The 22,112-nt window shown below is 45.3% G+C and overlaps 1 protein-coding gene across 14 annotated transcripts in view; it reads right to left on the bottom strand.

Annotated features, from left to right (window-relative positions):
* Positions 1 to 22,112, bottom strand: part of MYO18A (myosin XVIIIA) — a 1,313,149-nt gene that overhangs the window by 625,933 nt on the left and 665,104 nt on the right. For all 14 annotated transcript variants that reach the window (XM_069615286.1, XM_069615296.1, XM_069615289.1 and 11 more), the window contains one exon: positions 12,629 to 12,771. In XM_069615286.1, coding sequence (XP_069471387.1) covers positions 12,629 to 12,771 — 143 coding nt within the window. The remainder of the gene's footprint in view (positions 1 to 12,628; positions 12,772 to 22,112) is intronic.

Below are 22,112 nucleotides of genomic sequence, written 5' to 3'. Positions count from 1 at the left end.
TCCAGAGGGCTTTGTGTGACAAACAGTGCCTGGCAGGGTAGTGAAGCGGGCCTGATTAAGAGACATTATAAACTTGAGAAAGGGCTCTAGGACCTGAATGCTGAAACGATTGAAGAGTTGTGTTTGCGAAGCAATGCCTGGCAAGATGTTGAACAAAGCCTGAGTGAGAAACATAAGCCTGGGAAAGGGGTCTGGGTCCCACATAACTGTGAGAGAAGACCAAGGGGAGAGCGAGATATCCTCTGGCAAAAGTCAAGAGAAGGCCAGGGGGAGATAGAGATATCTTATGGCGAAACCACAGATATCACTGGAAATGTTGAAAGAGAGCCTGAAAAAGGCTTGGGGAAGGGAGATATTTCCCTCCATCTTTGTGGAACTGTAGAGAGTGACCTAAGACGACCTGGGGAAGGGAGACCTCCCCTTCATCTGTGTGGATCTATATCGAGAGGCCTGGTGACTGCCAGGGGATGTGCGACATTTCTCCAACAGTCACCAACTGCCCAAGACACTCCAGAAGAAAGGAACCACCTTTCTGGAGTCAAGGTGGTATGAGTTGTATAGATTTCCTTTGAAGTGTAAGGGACGGTAATAGGTTTGGGACAGAGAACAGTGGACTATATTTTTCTTTTGACCAACGTTTTGACATCATCCTTAGTTTTGCTTGATGCAGGGAACCCCTGCTTAGTGATAGAGACAGACAGGGTTTTTCATTTCTTTCTGTAAAATAAAACATTATGTCCACAAGCATGCCACCTTTGTGCCCCGCATCTACTTCTGCACCCTTATACAGCCCAGAGAAAAGACTATTACAGTATTGAAGGCAGGACCATATTAGTGCAGATGGGACCTGGACTCTTTGACATGTTAAGCAACATGAGAACGTGTAACAGAATACACAAGAAAATGTTATTTAGGGAGATCTTGGATTTGTGATGCAAAGGGCAAATAATTACCACATAGTTGGCAATTAGGGAAGCAGGGGTGGGGCAATATTTAGGGTCCAGGTAAGGGGAAGTTTGGGAGGGATGGAGTTGATCTCTGTCTTCAAGGCATTTAGGCAAGGGCTATTGTCACTCCTCCAAGTCCTGGATCTGGACCATACAGTCCGAGATGTGATTGTTAGGGGTTAGGGACCCAAGAAGATGGCATGCAATTTGGAATCATGAGTGTACATTTGGAAAGTGGTGGTAGAAGGGGCGTTAAGGCAAGCCATCGGTTTACGGTAGGCATTGAAGCGCCAGGGGGAGACAATGGAGCCTTGAGGGATTTCATAGTGTTGAATGATGGGCTGAGAGAGGGCATTTACGGTTTTGATTTGGGTATCCCTGCTGGTCGAGAAGGAAGAGAAGAATAAGTGGTTTGCACCCGAGATGCTTAGCGATGTCTCCAATGGGTGTAAGAAGATAAAGTCGCTATCAGTGTAAAATCCATTAGAGGCCTAGAAGGATGAGAATGGGCAAGTAGTTGACATCAAGGGATGTTAGGATCTCATCTACCATGTAACCTAGGGGTTATCCGATGATATTGGCGTGCCAGATTCAGCAAAAACAGGTGCCAATTACTAGCCTTGACCTCACAGTCAGCATGACATTTTTTAAATGGTGCCATACCTTGAAAAATGATACCATCCATGCTGGCATGTTGGTTTATGATAGAGGTCAATGATGGTCTCCCAACAGCAGACAGAGAAAATGGCCATAGTTACAAACACCACCTAGCTGTGTACGGCACTGGGCATTGGATGTTTAAAATAATCGGATGCTTTAGCACTTGCAAATTAAGCATTATCCCAACAAGCCTCAATTTAAATACAAGGTTAATTCCGGATACTATAAGTATGCAAAGACACACTTATAATGGAAACACTAAACCCAGGAGATGCCCACTGAAGGCATCCCTGCTTGAGAGCTTGACTGATCTTCAGTTGATCTGTAAACATGAACACATGTTTTAGCATTCCCAAAAGACGAAGATTTAAGACCAAAACACAGACTTTGAGGAAACCTAGCATAGGAGACTTCACTCAGATGAGGACCACCGTCTAGGAGATCAACCCACATAGTACGCAGATATCAGGTCTCTGGCCCCTATCAAACCCCATTAGAAATACTTTACTGGGTCTCTTCTGCCCATGACATTATAAAACAACAATCATTTCAAACGACCACATATGCATGGAGCCTCAAGAGACCTCAGAAGTCTATGTGTCATAGAATTCTTTACGCATGAATAAATAGCTAGGTTAGAATTACGATTCAGGCGACACAGCGCTGCTTTGCAGAGATGCAATCAATCATCCCATGCAAGGCTTCATGTCCGAGCTTGCCACCATTATCTCAGCCATGTCAGAATGCAGAGGAAGACCATTAACTCTCTCAGATGGCAACCTCCTGTCAGGCGGACTGAAATGTTGAAGAAACGCCCCGTGGAAATGTGTAGAAACTGAAGCAGATCCTGGTGTCATCAGCGTACCGCTGGATCAAGAATCCATGTCCAGGGAAGAGTTCTCAGTGTGAAATGACGGACATTGTGTGTTGAAGAGCTACACAAACCGAAGAGCTGAAAACAGCTATTCATAACCTATCATTGGGAACAAAAGGGTAGCACGATTATGGCAAGGACTATGGGCAATAGAGCAATACTATAACAAATGGTGTCCTGCCACTAGCAAATTCGACATGCAACAATCCTGCATGTTTTTGAGTCTGGTATTTCTGAGGTACTTAAATCCGCGGTCGCCTTCATATACCTACAATCTGGTTTTTGTAAAGGAGTGCATACCAATTGTGTTCCTTGCTTGTGGCCGTTTTCAATTGGCCTTATTTGATTTATTTTTTATAGCATCACCTCAATTATCACTTAGAGTACTATATTTTTGAAACACAAAACAGTGGGTGATTAGACATTTGTCCATATACATGGTGTAAAACAACATTTGTATGTCATTATCCAAAATAATTAAAGGATTTTTTTGGGAACAACCAAGACCCCCCCCCCACCCATGAACTACCCATTTTTGCATACAAAAAAGTACTTCAATTGGAAATGGGGTAAGCAGCAGCAAGCTAAGAACCAATGCCATGCCAACACTGAGCATCACAGCACTGTGGGGAATGGACCGACCTACGGGGCACCATCCATGTTGCAACTGTGGAGTTTGCACACTAACTAAAAAAAAAAAATCAAAGAACTTGACATTTGAACAAATAGAAAATGGCAGCAGAGGAATTTCTCAAACTGCAATACGGATCATGTAATGTATCTAATCAAATGCCCATGTGGGTTACCCTACGTGGGGAAAACAAATCGAAAAATAAAAACTAGGATAATTGAACACTGTATCTGCCTACGTAACAAGAAAGACAAAGCACCAATGGTGAAACATTTTACGTTGAAGAACCATGGGTATGAAGAATTTACCTGGATGATTTTGCAAGTAAATGGAGGAAAGGCTATTTACGAAAGAACAAGAGATGATCTACATCATGAAAAGCGACAGAGGACTGAATGAGGCCATTGAGTGGCACAAAATAAAAAATAAAATGTGGAGCCCACATCTACAGCCAAATTAACAATTTGGAGAGGATGGCAACAATAGAGGTAATGTACGCATTCATCCCTTCTCTAGGACAGAGAACAGTCTCAATGTCCAGGGGTGCCCAGACCCTAGTGGAGCAATATTAAGATACGTGTCCATCTGATTTATGACGGGCAATCTAGTAGGATGGTTTTCTGCCGAGTTTGCAGGAATAGTAACCCGCTGGGAACATGAATCTGTAGCAAAACTGCCGGTTTCTATCGAATTTGGGCATTCCAACATGGCGGAAGGTTTGTACACTAGCCACCCACATAAAAAAAATGGAGCAGACACATCCAAAAAAAGCTTTCCTAGTTCCTAGGCAATCGATGTCCGAGATCGACTGACACGGGAAGAGCAGCGACACTGCAGTGTCACTGCATTTGCAGCAGGAAACGAAGACCGAACTGCATGGATCCCAGTTCGAAACACTACAGTACTTATCCCACCAGCACACGGCTATGTTGAAGGTGCCAGGATCCAAAATCAAAGCCAGGTAAACTCTCGATGTGCAGAATAGAAGCCAGTTGCCTCATAAAACGAACAGCACATACCAGAGTCCAGGCAATGACACAGTGTCTCTTTTCCACAGTCGGAATTTGAGACAGACAGACACTTGAAAGTTAATGACCATTCAGCTAGCTAAGCGGACGTAAACTGCTAAAATGCGAGCAGGCACATGTTCAAGCTACAGAAGGTAGGACTCTTCGACAAACTCCTTATTGAATGCCCGTAAGCAAGAAGAATATGATGTTAAGCACGTGAAGTAATACTCACTCCTGAAACACTCCATCCTAAATTTTTTTAACAGTAGATTTCACCACTGAACGGATAGCCACTAGGAAGACAGCAAGGAGAACAACCTGGCTACTGTTTGATTAATCAGTATACAGAAGTATGTTTAACAACCTCCGGGACCAGTCCCCCGAGGGTTATTCTGAAAACACTAACCAACAGGTGGGTACCCTGAAATCCACTGACTAAATGCCAGATTACAGTTTCTGACTGAGTGCTGGTAGAGCCCTTGAGCACTACTAATGCGACATTAAAAGCAAATCCTTATGCTTTTTCCTGCAACAGGACACAGCCAAGTCCTACCAACAACTGTCAACAGTGTTATGCGTCCCCACAGAACCAGTGCAGGTAATTTGCCTGCTGAATGAGTTTCAATGTTCAATGCTAGAACTTGAATAGAATCTAACCAATAATAGCTTACAATATTCCTTTTGTTTTTATTGACAGGCCAAGAGTACTTACAAGGACCATGAGATTTGAATGATTGCTATTACAACAGCTAAACGTTTAAAATTTGGTGATAAACTCCTGAAGAAATGTTCATTAGTAGTTTTATCTGAACAGAAATTTGGCAAGACCATAACCTGTGACTTTACACACAGCGATAAAAGACTTAAAATACAAATAATTTCAAGGACCCCTTCAAGTTCTAATTGTACTTAAGAAGAAGCCCATCATGTTTTGAATGAACTACATTTATGTGTATACCTTTACTTATTTCACCATCGCTGATCGTTGTAATACATTGTACTAATCCAAAGTGCCTTGTAATTTTAACACCTCTATGTATCAGTTATTTTGATGTTTGTGTTAACTAATCCATTTATTTTATATATACTGAAGGATTATGAATCAACCTGTTCAGTATCTTGAACTGTCAATACAGCCTCTATATCTCAGTGTTATATATACGATTCTGATCTCGCCAACCTTAAGCGCAAGTGTAGGGTGGCAGAGAGTAAGTGGAGGGCATCAAGCACATCCTCCAACAAACTGGCCTGCCGCCTGCTCCAAAGGCAATACATAAGAAGAGAGTCTACACCCAAGCCTGCGTCTCAGCAGCATCCAACAACTCGACTGAACTTTTCAAAATCTGCAAGGAGCTGGCCAATCCTGCTGCAGTCTCTACCTCTCCTGTTCCCTCCCAGTCCCTTTGCACGGCCCTGGCAGCTCATTTCACCAGTAAAACCAGGACATCCTGTTAACTCTTCCTCTACCACTCCAGGCCCCTCTCCGGCCAGTTCTCCCCTTTCTTTCTCCTGCTTCCCCCTGTTCACTTACGAGGTTTCTAGACAAGTTCCATCTAGGAAAGTCTTGTCAAAGCAGGTGCTCCCCTGCTCCTCTAGAACCATCAAGAACCACATTGACACCCTTGCTCCAGCATTGGGCGAATTCTACGATCACTCTTTTGCCACTGGAACCTTCCCCTCCCCACTTAAACACTCCATTGTGCACCCCCTTCTTAAGAAGCCATCTGATGATCCTCCCTCTCCAGCAAACTGTCGCCTGATATCCAGCACTCCTTTCCTGGCAAAACTCCTGGAAAAGCTGGCTATCTCCCAGATTAATCTACATACAGAATCTGTTGGTTGTCTCCATGAACACCAGTCTGGCTTCAGAGCAGCCAGAAGCACGGGAACTGCTATCCTGAACACCCATGAAAACTTGCTCTCCAATCTTGACTCTAACCTTCCTTCTGTCCTCATTCTCCCTGATCTATCGTCTGCTTTCGACATGGACAACCATGCCATCCTGCTCAATCGTCTCTGAGACAACCTGGGTTTCTATGGTCAGGCCATAGCCTGGTTTACCTCATTTCTCAATGACACACCCTCCCAGATCCAACCTGGGTCCTTCCTCTCTTCCATCTCTCTCTCTCTCTCTCTCTCTCTCTCGCTCTCTCTACTTGTGGTGTTGCCCCGGGCTCTAACCTGTCACCCTGGCTATTTAACCACTACCTGGCACCTCTGGCCCAATGCATCTCTACCTTCTACTCTAACTTTCACTGTTATGCCTCCAACAATCTCTGCCTTAATGGCAGTAAAACCAAGATCTTCCTCATTGGGACTCCTGCTCCTGCCTTCCCTCTCTCACTCTGGTCACACACCCTGGGCCCTATCTGCTCCTTCTAGTGAGGCTAGGAACCTTGGTCACACTATCAACTGCACCTTCCCTTTCTCACTTTCCCACAGAAGCTCACTGTCTCCAGAGCCCTAGTGCTCTCTAGGATAGACTACTGCAACAGCCTCTTTCTAAATGTGCCTCCCTCTACTCTTTCGCGCTTTGCAACTAATCCAGAACAGGACTGCAAAACTTGTCCTCGGCCCCAAGCCCAGGGACTGTATCTCTCCAGCCCTGAAGTCTCTCCATTGGCTCCCTGTAGCTGCAAGGATCAAGTTCAAGACCCTCTGCATCGTCCACAAGGCTTGCTTTCTGGGGTGGGGACCACACTACATAACTTTCTATTCCTAAGCATCTTCCTTCTAGAGCCCTCTGCACCTCCAACTCTCCGACGGTCAGCCGCTTCTTCAGGCAGAGTGTGTGGGGGTAGATCTCTGCCCTCGGCTGGGGCCTCCTTCTGGAAAAGCCTCCCTGCCTCTCTCAAACTTGAGCAGGACCACCTAAGGTTCCGGAAACAACTAAATACCTTCCTTTTTGCTTCCGCTTTCTCTGTCCCTCACCGATGTCCCTGTCTGCTGCGCACACTGGTAACCTGGCCACCTACTGAACTTACGGGACCAGGCTCCTGCACAACCGGATGGCCTTGCAATGTCTCCAGGCCTCCCAACTACTTAAGGGACTGTATCTGCAACCCAACACTCCCCTGACTCTCTGCACTTACGAGCCACAAACCGGCTGCACTTGCTAGTTACCTTGCACTCTTCCTCCACCTGATACTTCTCCCCCTTCCTCCTCCCGCACTTGCGCGATCTGAATGACACAAGGCCTAGTAAGATCGCTGTTTTGTCCTCCCTTCCTTGTCTTTGTGCGCCTAGAAACACTTGTGTACAGGTGTGTTATGAAACACTTAACATATATCATAATGGTATCTGGCCTTAGGGTGTTTAATTGGCATAATTTAATCTGGCAATGTTGCAGCAACTGGGCATAATGGAACCTGGCACTCATATCCCAACTGGCTGCAATGGAATCTGAAACTGGTTTGTTAACTGGCAAACGAATCTGGAAATACTGTACTATCTGGGCTTAACTGAATCTGACCCAGCTCTGCTACCTGAGACCAATGGAAATTACCTGTGCTGTATTAAATGGGCATAACTGAACCTGCCACTGATGTGCTAACTAGGGATAATGCAACGTGTCTCTGCCGTTCTACACATACATAATGGAACAGATTACACTGTGCTAACGGGGAGTAATGCAATGGAGCCACGATAGTATTCTGTACAATGTCAATATTGTAACTGTGATTAAGGAAAATTGAAATTAGCAATAGAATGTTTTAGCTAGTTCGTATCAATTGGAAGACTTTATTCATGTTTTTTTAAGTTTTCTATTATTAATGATTTGCTGTATTAATGTCCAATATGAATTTTAGGTCAGATCTTTTATGAGAATATTGACGTTTTAATTGCGTTTGTATGTACATTTTTATTTTCTTGTATCATCAAATGTATAGTACTATGTTAATTGTTGATTGTTAAAGGTTCATTGTATTAACCAAAGAACAATAAAAAAATGGTGTTAAGAAATTGAAATTGTTGGAATAACTGCCCATAGGAAAACGTGCAATGATGCACTATATTGGCATAAGGAAAACTGTCAATCAATGAACTATCAACGTTAAATCAATGTTACTGGCCTAATGCATTTTAAAAAACAAAACATGCCACTAAGTCCCCTGAACATTCTTTTGCAGAGAACCATTGCTCCCAACTCTCAAATGGACCTTAACCTCTACATAGTTTGGATCAATGCTACATTTTAATGTACTTTCGAGACTTACTTCGTTTTTGAGTAGTTGTCAAGCATGGCAGTGTGTGTGTGCCGTTTTATTTGTGAATATATCAGGTTTCAGCTGTATGCGCTCTCATTTAAGGGTGGCTTCAAAGTGCACGCCTTTGCACCATGTATCAAAAAAAGGAGCTCAAGGTAAACGATCTAAAAGGGTCTGCAGAGACAAGGGGAAGGGAGAGATTGGGGGGAGTTGGTTGTGTTGGAGTGGAACAGGTGACTCAGTCAACTGAACAAGTGCAGGGGTCTGCAAGGCAATTAAAGCAGAAGCATCCATAGTGTATGGCAGATGGATTTTGTTGAGGGTCCTTTAACAAAGTCAACAATTGGTTCCACATTTTTGGGGGATATGCAATGATTTAATTATAATCTCATTAGAGGACCATCTGGCTTAAGCACACACAGTAAAATGCTAACAGTAGGTTGCTGGTTAAAATGGTTGGATGTGTGTGTTGGTAGTATTCTTGTGCAGATCCTAGAGCATCTAATCCCAAATGCAGATGGAACAGGGAGGGTTTGTGCTAAACACTACACGTAAGCATACATTGACATGCATGTTTCAACACGAAGACCGACTCTAGTTTCTGCTACATTCAAGACATACAAGTACAATCAGAAAGTGTTTACAAGAATTGACACCAGGCTCAAGAACAGACTAAACAATACACAGACCTGACTAGCCCACCAACTCCAGTATATAAAGAGGGAAATCAAGTTTGGTTAATCTATCCAAGTGCAGATTGAGAATCACACAGTTGTAGAGACACATGACGCTGCTACTGCCAAAACTTAAACTCCCTCAGGAACTTCCTGTCTCTACTCTATCTAGAAGTTTGTATTCTATGGGGAATTGGTGAATTGGTAAGTGGGTCCGTGGGTCCGTGGGTCCGTGGGTCCGTGGGTCCGTCCTTCCTTCCTTCCTTCCTTCCTTCCTTCCTTCCTTCCTTCCTTCCTTCCTTCCCCTTCTGCATTATTCCACCCATCACTCATCTGTCCCTCCAATGTTTCACTCCTCCTGCCCCTCACTGCCATCTTTTGATGTTACACATCCCTCTTCCTTGCTACTCCACCCTCTTCTGCACTACTTCCTCTTGTGCGCTACTACTCCCTCCTCTGCACTACTACTCCCCTACCACTCTATAACAAATGCTTCACATTCACTCCTTATACTAAATTACTCTACACACTTGCCACACAAACACGCCCACACACCTTCAGAACCAGTGTCACTCCTAGAAATCTCCTCCTGAGGCCACTGCTCCCTCATTCCTCCTGCTGGTCTCTTGGTAGTCCACCACCTTCTGCCTCACCCGAATAACTTACACTGCATGCTTCAGGTCCTCTGGTTAAGTACCTCCCTCCCTGTGATGATTGGCCATCTATCCCTACCCAATCCGGTCCTCTCCTTTCTCCCGGGGAATCTATGTGCCAGAAGAAGTCTTTAAATGGGGTCAAGTACTGCTGCCTTCTCTGCACAGGTTAGCACTATGAGTAGTATGGCGTTGGAATTTCCAGCCTAATATCTATAGATGTATAGGGTTTTTTGGTAGGCACATGGGAGGGGTAAGGGGGGGGGGGGCATGGGTTTGTACTCTATATTAAGCCCCTGCAGTCTAGGAGGATTTTGTTCTGCTCTGTAGCCTTCTTTGCGCCAACTCTCCCACCCCCAACTTGGAAAACTCTGTGCGATTCTGTGCCCTGCTGTGTATGAATGCAGGTTCTTGTTCTTTTGATGATGCGCTGCTGGATTCTTTGTTGCTTTCCTGGGATTTCTTTCCTTCTGCAAGTAAGAAGTCACTGGCAAGCATCTGTGCAAGGTGGTAAGGCTGAAGCTAATGGTCTGCCATCATTCACACCAGCACAAAAAAGGGGAGTAATATGAATGGGGCCCATCTTTATTAACCCTGTTTTCTTTTACACATAGGACAGATTCTGGCCTGCCCCTTCACCTTCACCCACCTGCTGAAAGGGGCTGTCACCCTTTATTGACAAGGCCAGCGCTTTGCCTAAGGTTTCCTTTGTAGAGGCTAGTCAAAACCCTATTCGAGCACACACCCAAGAGTTTGATTCTTAAACACAATCCACAACAAAAGTAGTCTATGTACAATCAGGTACTTCGGTAGGCTTAGACACTGATCTGGAGCCAGCTGCTGAGGTTGTAGTAAATGCTCTAGAAGATTTGGAACAAAATGCTAACTCTGTGTTCACTCTTGCTCCTACCGGTGTGGTTCATAACAAACAGCTGGTGAATGAATACATTCCAGACTGACTAACTCAAATCGTGTATGAAGAACTAGAAACTTGATGACAATTACAGAACATTGGTTGTTACTGTACTACTTCTAGAGACTATGTGTGGTCAAGTGATGGTAAAATCTTGATGAACAGAGTTCACCATGGGGAGTCCTCCGATTGATTTTGACTACCTGCAACAACAATGAAGACTGTGTCATCAATTGTAGGAAGGGAATGCAAAAGGTACAGATCAGTCATTGATTACTGGTACTAAAGGGTCTATTACATTAGATGTGCCTTCCATTCCTGAGCCTTTGAGGAGTCTGTTATTGCCATCCAAGTCTTCCTTCTGTCTGCATGCCTGCTCCTACTGCAGCTACACAGATATCTTTGGCATGCCTCTCTTTAATCAAAGAGCCTTTTGCACGTCTGCCATCAATTTAAGAGCTGCCGTCACACAAGTGTTTAGCCTCCAAGCCTTTTGCATACTTGTCTTCAACTCCAAAGATGGTTCCAGAATGAATGCATTCGGCCTTGGTCTCCTCCGACATGCCTGTGTTCAGCTGTAGAAACACCTTTAAAACAATGAGCCATGTAAAACCTCTGTAATGCTGGTCTTCCGTAACTCAGAGCCTGATGCCTGCCTCCCTTCAGCTGATGAGAAACCTGTGGTATTCTCAATGCCAAAGACTATAGCATGGCTTTCTACAGTGTCAGCTACTGCTGTATGATCTGGCTTCCGCTAGAAAATATTCCTCCCAAATTCCAGCTGTCTGCTCAAGTGGCACCTCCAGCCTCTCTGTTGCTTCAGCAGAATCACCATACCGCCAGCCTTCAGCGCTAGAGTATTCTCCCAAGTGTCTGACTTCAGGTCTAGAACTTCCAAAGTTTCCAACATAATTTAATGATTCTTTGTCAACCTGCCTGTCCGATCTCAGCTAAAAGGCTAACAGTCTGCTGATGCATACTTAATTTTGCCCTAGCCTGCCATCATCCTGTAGGATTTACAAGTGCCCGCTCCCAGTTACGAGTTTCTGAGGCACACAATAATAGCTCTAAATCTTTAAAGTACTTTAATAAAAGAGTTTACAATGTACCCTTTAGTTACCCTAACACCTATCACATTTGAGATGGCCGAGGAAGGGGGGGGCGGGGGGAGAGGCTTCCTGCGGGGGAAAAAATAAAAAAGAGGCAGCCACCCGTCCACCTGGCAGTAGACAATCAACCCTGGAAGGGTGAAGAGCTGAGTCAGCAAGCCAGGATTCAAAACCGACTGAGTTGCCCAGAGATCTCTGAAGCAGGCACTTAAAACTCAGTGAGCTATCCAAGAACACCAAATCTGATGTTTTGCAGAGCTAGAATTATTGGCCGAATTTAGTCAATTGGCAGTGGTTATTTATAGGGAGGAAAAAAACTATGAATTCCAAACTTTAATGATCCACTGCCAATGAGTATAGGAAAAGAAAAAAGTGTCCCCAAAATGTATGTTAATAAGCCAGGCTCAATTACATCCGTCCATGTTCACAGCCAAGAAGGCCGCACACCTCAGCGCAGCAAACAAGTACAATTTGAATTTCCAATCAATGTGTTTTTATAGAATACCTTTATAATAAACAAAACGTCTCGTTCACTTGTGTTGAAGACATGAAAAAGAGAGGCAACAGGTGGTGGTGACGAAATACTAGCAGGCCAGTAATAACATTTTTAGCACTGAACAGATTTGAGTATATTAAAACACATCCATTAAGCCTAAAATGCATTAACTTTAGGCCATGCTTGTTTGTTTGTACAAGATAAGTCAACCTAAAAATGTACTATAATATATGGTCTCACTTTCAGTCTTCCACCCTGACTGCTTAGTCTTCTGAACTCGTTAAATCCTATTACTTTTTATATAGGTTTAAATCATTCTGAAAGAGCACCTTGATTTACTATTCCCTCAAGCCTTCACAGTTGAAGTAAATTGGGGTGGCATGCCTTTGTAAATTCCAAGCACATACTATCAAACCTCCTAGCAGACGACAGCTTTCCCAGAGGCTGCATTACCTGGATGGATGCAGACGCCACCTGCCCGGTCTGATCGAAGTCCAGTGATATGATCTGCGAGAACCTGGTGGCATTTCCGTTCATGCTGGTGCTGCTGTTGCCGAAGGCCTCGAGGATGGTGGACACTGCTTGCCACTTCTCGGCTGCAAGGAAAATCAAGGGAACATGCATCAGAAGAGCACAGCCTGGATCCGGAGACAGGGCAAGGGAGATCTCACCCACAGACTCAGCAATGCACCACACACTTCCACTGTTGATCAGCATGAAATAACAGACTACGCTCACAGTGGTCCCAGTGTAGGTCCCTGTGTGGGTTGGACTGGTGTTGGTTGACAATGACCAAGAATGGTAAAAAGGAAACTAAGAGGAGGGCCCCACAGCCACCAGTGCTAAAAAAACCCAAGCAAACAAGAGTCCCTAAGGCTAATCGTAAGCCCGTAGCCAGGCCTCTTAACCCTAAGTGACTGGTGAGACAACTATCTCTGGATTTCGATCTAAAATCAATGGCAGGAAATCTGGCAGACAGGATAAAAGTTACAGCAAAAAAAGCTATTTGGGAAGCTGCCTCTTCAATAGAGACCACTGAGGATTGGAGGATGAGGGACAGGGAGAAGGTTTTTTTACTCCTAGCACCTCGTGCAACTCAAGCACCCAAAGGGCCGTTTGGGGGGAGGTGGCAGGGGGGGGCGTCTGGGGTACCCTCACCCAGCCAGGATACTGAACTGGTTGGCCTAGGGAAAAAGTAACCACATTGGCCCCTCCTAGGGATATGGGGGAGGCCCTGGGTGATCAATGGCCCAATGCACAGCCTCAGATGAGGAAGATTATCAGACATGGCTTGAGTCTTTCCTAGATACTAAACTGAAACCATTATTCCAACTTTTGACCGCAAATAGGGGGTCTATGACTGGGGGTCCCTCACCAGATGTTCAATGTCGAGCCAAAATAGAGGCTACATATGCCCTGCTTAAAACATTCAAAAAAGGGGTCATGAACACACTGGAGATAATGGATGACTCAATTAGAGATTTGAAAATGAACGTGAATGCCATTAACCAGAATTGTGCAGGAAGAGGGACCTGCCCAGTACAAACACCTATGGGGGAAAGAAGCCAGGTGGTGCAGGGGGCAAGGGAGGGCGTAGCGACAGGTGATAATCCCATGCCGTCTGCATCGACTGGTGCACCAACAGGATGCACCGGATCAGGGATCCCAACAGAAGGGATACACCCCCTTCCGTATACATTTCCTAAAGCAATGGACAGGTAAAGTGGAGGCAAGTGTGGTACTAAATCTCCCCCGGATGGCAGCACCCTTAGTTGTTGTAATAATGGGAGTCCAGGGCTTACCCGGGGGAGCCTTAGAATCCACTTAATCTCTGATGAATAAGGCCACACACTGGATAAATTCCAGTTTGATGGATTCAAGCATAGACCCTAAAGCGGTCTTAATGGCTAGAAGAGTGGGATGGGTAGTTCCCACTAGAAAGTCTGTTGAGGGCCACTGCATTGTGGTTTCATTTTCCAACCCCACTTTAGTCAGTCATATGGTGACCTCAAACCTAACAAGGGGTTTGAGGGCCAATGGCTCAAAACTGGATAGTAGTTTGGTGGGTCTGGATCGTTTTTATGCCCAGGGGAGGTCGAGGGCAGCCCCATCACACTGGGGGACTTCTGTTGGGGACGGGCGGTGGAGCTGCCTCTTTCGTCCCTAGTGCGGTAGGTGTGCCTGCATGGGCAACAGTGAGGGCAAATGGCCGTGAACGACAAGGGCGGGCTGAACCCAACTGGAGCCACCCAGCTCAGAATAGATTTGAGCCACTATCGTCATTGGACGAGCAATATTGACATGAGGAAGCGCAGTGCTTACCCACAGTAGGGGACTTGGTAGGCCCTTCAGGTGGGGGGATAGTACGAACTGTGGGGGCCACTGAAGTTAAAATTGTATCTTGGAATATAGCAGACTCTGGGGAAAATTGCAGTTGGATGAGAACGTAGAATTTTTTAAGTGCCACAAGATCATTTTACTGCAGGAAACATGGGACCTGGAGTTGCCCTGCCGGGATGGCTACGCCTCTTATGGCATCCCTGCCAAAAAGAATAGGAGAGGGTGGAGTTTTGGAGGAGGTTTGGTTGATATGGTCAATGCCTCTGTACCTTGTATGGTGGAGGTGGTCAAGACCAAGTTGGAATCTTTGCAACCTTTGAGGTTCAAAACCTTTGTCAATGATAGGTTTAATGTTCTAACTTTCTACACAACAGTCCCAATAAGGTGGAGTGGGAGGTTTGGTCAAAACTAAAGAAATTTGTTTATAAGTATATGGCAGATCCATTGAATACCCCGAATAAATGTATTTGGGGGTGAGATTTCAATGTCAAAATGGGTTGTGGTTTGCCAAACGATCTTTAGGAACCAATAGAGGAACACGTGTTAAAGGTTTTGGAGCCTCAAATGGAGGATACTAGGGTGTGTAAAAGGGGTCTCCAATTGAGTGGGGTTTGCGATCGGTGAATGGACACATCAATCCAGACATCCATGGTAAAAGCAAGTTCAATAACCATTTGGGATCCTCCATCATTGACTAGATTTGTCTAACACTGGACCTATGGAAACTCATTGTGAGTTTTGAAGTAGCAAGAGTGGGTAATAGTAATAATTACCCATTGGTTTTGACAGTCAAGTGTCTGGTTGAGGGGGTGGTGCACGTGTCTAGCCCACTGTGCCAGGTGGACAGTGCTGCAGTATCACTCAGAAGAATTAAATGGGGGAAAATCCTAGGCTCTGGTCTGCATTTGCAAATATTACCCACCCAACGAAGGGCCCCAATGGGGATAATGGATAAACCCAACAGCCAAGGGGAAGTGGTGGATCTTTTCATGGGCATCCTGGAGGCACTCACTGGGGGTTTTACAGTGATGCCCAGACACCCAGGGAGCGAGGGAAAGCGGGGCTGGTTAGACCAAGCCTGCAGGCGGGCAAAATCAACCATGTTAGATGCCCTAAAATGCCGTACAACGGACAGACTCCGCATAGCTCAGGCACATACTGACTATTATAGGACGATTGAGAAAAGGAAACTAGAGTTGGAAGTCATGGCTTGGGAGGAATTTCTAGAGGCAATTTGGGTGAATGATGCAAAGGGCTTCTGGGAATTTGTGACGAGTGGATCTTCCAACGAGGGAAAACAAGGTCTAGACGACACTCATGTGGGGGCGGCGGATTGGGTCTCCTACTTTGGGTGCTTGTAGGATGATGGTCGTGCAAGAAAGAAAGAGTTGCCTGGGGGAATATCCTAGGGGGGACAGTCATGAAACCGAGCAGCTGGCCCAAATGCCATACCGGCAGATCTCTTAATTAGCCAAATTGATCTATGGGCTCTGGTGCTGACCTTGGCCTTTAACGCCTGCTTGAGTTCAGGGCATTATCCTGCATCTTGGAGGACGGCAACCATCTTTCCAATTTTTAAAATAGGGGTTATAACCAAACCCTGCTCATATCGCCCCATCTCTCTTTTGGACACTAGTTTTAAGATTTTTGGCCGGGTGCTGCTGGGTCACAGAGCAGTGGCTCACTGAGGCACAGATCCTAACTGAGATTTAGTTCGGGTTTCCCCCTGTCTTGGGCACAATGGAGCAGGTACTAAATCTGTACCTTTTAGTCTCAAATTTTGTCTTCTTCAAGGCCGAGGTAGTTTACCTCGCGTTCATGGATTATGGGCTGCCCTGTGGACATCTTGGGAGTGTTGCGGGAGATTCACTCAGATAACAAAGCTAATGTCCGGTTTGGTCCTGGGGGCAGGTGTACCGAGTGGTTTGATATGTGGGATGTTCTGACCCACTTTTGCTCTGCCATGTGGCATCACTGTGTTCTGATGGTGCCAGAAATAGTAAAATGGCCGCAAAACCCATGTGTGCGCCAAAACCTCTGAAAATCGCGCTCTGTAAAGCACAAAAAGACGGCTGCCCAATCTGCCAGGCATGTTGTCAGTGGTGGAATTGAGATCTCACTTCTGAAAGATGTCACTGGGCTCCACAACAAGTGAAAATGGAGTACAGGAGGAAAAAGCAGTGCTTTGCTAAAGGAAACCCCAAATCTTGCGCCAAATCACTTTTTCTTTGTTGCTGAAACTGCAGAATGCCGGTAAGAAACACCCTCAAACATCCAAAATTCTTAATAGGAGCTAAAATTCACTGAGTTCAAGAAATCATTGTGAACTTACAATGTCCTGAAAAGCTGAAAGCATCAAGGGATTTCCACAGCAAAAGTAGCCTGTCTGTGGATCTGTCTAAATCTGGGTGCAGTACCCTCGGCCGCCTGAATGACAGCTGTCAGGAAGCTGCCTGATTAAACTTTAAACATGTATAAACTGAAATCAAATGTTTGCAATCCAAGTGGCCTGTTACTGAGAGTAACCTATGTTGTAATTGTTTGATCCCATGGTTTAAAATCTAGAATGAGAATTCTAGCTGCCATTTAGAAATCACAAGTTGGTTTTAAGCTAAGGAAAAAAGCAACAGAATTAACATTTAAATTTAAGCTGGCTAAAAGCTACCAAACTGGAATAACAGCTTTCCTCACAGAGGCAAGGCCTCTCCCACCAGCTCCCTCAACCAGGAAATCACACCAAAGTGATAATTATAGGTTGGGGAAGAACCTGGTCTGCATTGGGAAAGGAAACAATGAACAGCTGCAAAGCAGGAAATATGAGGTGTGAGGACCGTCGTAAAAAGGGACTCTGCCAAGAGGAACAGGGAAGAGATGCTTCTGGACTGAAGGGAGACGAAAAGAGGCGGAGCCAAACAGCCATCTGTGGTTGAACATTCACAAAGAACATTTTCTTTAAATACATATAACTTGCCACTTAAAATTGTCAAAAATATAAAAGGAACATATTCGTAAATCTAAATATTGGCTGCACATTCCAAGAGGCGGAAAGATCGTGTGGCATGTTCTGGAAGGAAACGGCAGAAAATGTGATTTTACACCAAATGTATTTCTGCTAGCCATGTTATACGCGCACACTTGTAGACATTTTCTGATAAATTAGACATGGTGTTCCTGATGAAAAGGGCGAAATTCGGTGAAAAGCAGACAAGATCCCACAGCAACGGGGCTTTGAGGAGTAGCTGCTGTACAAAATATGTAATCTGTATATGTGATTGTTATAGAGGTTGCACGTGTGTAAATATGGATTGTGCCAAAAGTAGATTTTGTGTTCAAGAGGGGTGACACTGTTTCTCTCCTCCTATCAGGGCAAAGAGGAGACCCTGACTAATCCCTGTCAAAGGGGCGATCGTAGGATAAACCAGCACTCACATACCCTTTATCATAGCATAAATAGAGACAGCTCACCACTCAAAAGGACACAGATTCACCCACTATCCGAATGCTGGCAGAGCACCCTGCTGTAGAACTTTCCATCTTCCTTGCTCCAGACTACAGAAACTTGGCAAAGCAGAAAGGCCCATTGCATAGCTGAACACTTTTCAGCTAGGCCTCAATATCCAGAACTAGAACCAACACCACACACCTAAGGGGAAGCATCATACTACAGCCGGGCTGTGCTGTACTGCTTGCCTGCTGAAAATCAAATTATCATCAGAACCAAAAAGGGCAGATCCAGTCCAGTCCTGTGCCGTGTTGTGACTAGAGCGCCTTGCTGATTGCAGATCCAATCCGATGTGCCCAGCTGTCTGTCCCAGAACCAGATTCCCTTTCCTGACCAGAATTTTGATGGACCAGAATCCTGACGGTTCTGTTTAAAAACATATCTAGTGAGTATCTATAGATAGAACTGTGTCACTAGCCTATGTTCCTTGCTTAGTTAATCCCCATCTTAAACCCATCCTATCTTGTCTTCAGAACCGGATATTGTTAGGAGTATTTTTGAATTGTCTGAACTCTCTATCCAATCCATCCTACCTTCCTCCTGTCTTAGTATTGTTAAAACTATCTCTGCGCTGATCTTATCTCATCTGAAGAAGGCGGGACCACTACAGGCAGTCACCCTGATCAAGTGGCTGTGTTCCTGGGGGTATTTGTTTTGTTCATAGTCATCCTCTAGTGTAAGAAATCCTTTTGTCATTTTAAAAACGCATTCCTGTTTTCCATTCTTGCGCCCATCTCGAAAAAACGACCTCCACTAAAACGTCCATAGCACCCTTGTGCTAGAAACAAAATTTCAACTTCTGTTTGTAACTAACATCCACAGCTTTAATTTGCATCTAAAACCGCATCCCAAATCCATACGGTTCTCCTGTTATCACGATTATCGTGCAGTGAAAAGTTTGCCACGAATTTTGTTTTAGGGAAATTCTTACACGTGTAAAACACCTTAAGATTGCTCGCGACCTTAATTTTCCATTTTCACATTGTTTTTTGGTATTAAATCATTGCTAGGGTTTGCGTGCAACTATCCAAAGAGGCTCCCGTAAGAATTATAACCATTTCAGCAATTTAAACCATATTTAGTGTTTTTACCCAATCCATTCTAAGATAACGTTAAAAACCATTCTGACAGATTTTCAGTCAATTCCGTTTCTCTCTTGTGTTTGCTGGTGGGAATGGGGATTGATATTTTGTTTGAGTTTGCCTTTCCTGAATACCTGCTCTCTCCTCCCATCTCTTTACATTGTCTATTAGGGGGTTGAGGGGTGTGCAGAGGGAACCCTTAACCACAGCGTTTTCTAATCTGAACACACACACACACACACACACACACACAAGTATTATTTCTGTGCTGAATTGTTTTGCTCACTATTACTCCTTGTGTATTAAAGGGATTATTCAGTGTTACATCACCCCATTGGTGATCATTGTGTACCCATTATAACAGTGTGATTAAATTGTGAATACCTAAATAAATATTTTAACTTTGCAAAGCAGCCTGATTCCTGGTTCAGTGTGACCCGGGGGTGGGGGGTGTTCCAGGAGAGGGGCGTGATATGAGTGGTACATCGTTCAGAATAAAAGAACTTTCAGGCAAAAATAAATAAGGATTTCAGTTGTGCATTACATGCTAGGCGTTGACTTAGGTGTGTGCCGGATTGAAATCACTTACAGATATCGTACTGGGTGTTCGTCAGGGGTGTGTTTTGGCCCCCATACCTTTTACCTTATATGTAAATGGGTTGCTGCATGCTTTGCTCGGTACATAGAAATTGGGGGATGACCTTTATGGAGGATGACTGGGCGGTTGCCCCGAGCATCGTCTGGCTGAGAATATGGGGAATAAAAATGCCACGTTATGTCACTTTATAATGAAAGTGACACTGAGCAGGGACCTGTGGCATAAAATACCCTGGCTGAGGTCGGTAAAAGAGCTAATGTGTAGGGCGAACATGCCGGCTGTATGCCTTGTTCTTCTGCTGTCATTTTCTTCTGTCTTGGCGGGTGGTAGGGTAGTTTTTGTAGCAACTCAATACAATACCTGCCTGCCACGGTGGACAACACCCACTTGTCTGGCATGATCACCTCCCATGAGTGGGTGAAGTGAGAAATTCAGCCTCCTACTGGATTGGCATGGGAGGGGACCTGAAACGGTGTGTCCTTGTTTGTGAGGGGTTGAGCCTCTTCCCAGTTCAGGTTCTGCCCCTTTCTCTGCCACTTTTGTTTCCTCTTTGATAATTGGACGAGGAACCTTGGCCTTGCGACTGGCCCCAAGACGAGGACTGTTCGTCCAGTTTGTAGCCCGAGGAACATTGCGCACACCGGCCTTGAAATCTCCTACAGTTTGGGGAGCCCCGTTGGGAATATGGTTTGTTCGTCAACTGTCGAAGGGATTTAAGAGTGTCGTACACCTCCTCGGCACTCATAAGGGCGTCTTCTACAGCCTTCCTGAATAACACATTTGGCTCCACTGGCATGTTTAAGAGGGTTGCCTGATTCTCTATCTCGAATCCTGACTAAGTCAGGCATGGCACTTGATGAGTGTTCCCTCTGCTATGATGCGTCCTGCATTATATGCTGCATCAAGGTAATTTTTTAGTATACAGTTTGGGATCTGCTTGTCTTCTGGGATGGTCTTCAGTAATTGAGCCCTTAGTGGTTCTGGGACGGCTTCGATTTGGCGTTCCAGATCATCCCATTGGTGGCAACCATAACTAGCTAACGGCGTAGTGTTAGCAATTCTGGTCTGGTATGCTGCAGAGGAGGTGACCTTTCTCCTGAATGTATATATCTTTTTGCTCTCCTTGTCTGGCAGGGCTTCTTCCGATGCCAGTGGAGTGTCTGCCCTCTTACTGGTGGTGGTGGGGGGGGGCGATCTGTGTGGTGCATGACCCCTGACCCCCGACAAGAGTATCTAAGGGGGTGGAAAACCATGTCTGTGTGTCTTTTGGGGCGAAGGGAGTCGAAAAATGTTTCGATGACCTCGCCTTAAGCAGAATTTTCTTGGGGACGCCGAAACGCCTTTTGCTGCTTGTTTTTCGGCACGTAAAAGGAGAGCCTTTTTATGTGCGGTGTCCGAACTGACTTTTGCTTTTGGGTAACTGTCATGAGGCGAAAGTGTGCGCGATGGCCCAGAGGACAGCAAAGAACCTGCGGCTTTATCTGTGGACACTGCATGGGCCTCGACAGCACCGTCGAGAGTCGGCCATGGGGTATGTTTTTAGTGTGTTTGTGCTTGTGTATACCTCGGCCGCCATGTGTCTTCTCCATCACAGAACAGCCAGTCAGTTTCTTGGAGTCCGGGGCCCGCCTTTTGGGTTCTAAAAGACCCTGCTCGACCTTGCCGTCACTCATGACCCCGATACTGCCCTCACTGGAGTCTTCCATCACGTCGATGGAGGCCTTGGCCTGCATGGCTTGAGTGGCGCAGCGTTTGGTCTGCTGGTCCTTTAGGGTTTTAGGCTGAAAAAGTTTACAGGATTTACAATCCTTTTCGGAGTCATCCCTCGGAAGACCGTGATTGCACACTTGTTGCGTGTCCTTCCACAGGAATTTTCGGTGGCAGGAGGGGCAACATTTAAGTGGGGTTTGGTCCATTATACTTTAAAAAGGCAGATTGGTGAGTAAATAAGAAAGGGGAGGATGGAATAAGCATTCTCTAAAGAAGTCAGTATGAAGAACCTCCCCCCTCTCCCTACTGTAATGGGCCAAAGCCCAAAGAGGCCTGTGAAAGCCGCATCTGGTCGTCGATCAGTCAGTCGTCGACGATGAGGGTGTTCATCGGGAGCCATCGAGCATTCAAGTGGTCCTGTAGCAAGGCGAACAACAGAGGAAAGAAAGTCTATAAGTATAACTTTAGCTAATCAAAGGAAACAGCCAGGATGAGAACTCTGCAAACAATCTGAGGGACCTCAAAGGGTGAAGGACCATGGGTACTGTACATGTCACACTAGGGATAGTACTACTAAACACGCCCTGTCGACATCCATTTGAGTTTCGAAAACAAATCTTGTAATACTCTGCAACTTCCACAGATTGCGGACTATGCAGAGCATGTGATCTAAGCAGATCCACAAGATAGATATATATGCGATAC

This window comes from Ambystoma mexicanum, chromosome 9, assembly GCF_040938575.1.
Source record: "Ambystoma mexicanum isolate Mex_15411 chromosome 9, UKY_AmexF1_1, whole genome shotgun sequence".
NCBI classification, from domain to species: Eukaryota; Metazoa; Chordata; class Amphibia; order Caudata; family Ambystomatidae; genus Ambystoma; species Ambystoma mexicanum.
The sequence above is the reverse complement of the archived record's forward strand: the minus strand, read 5'-3'. Positions and strand labels throughout refer to the sequence as shown.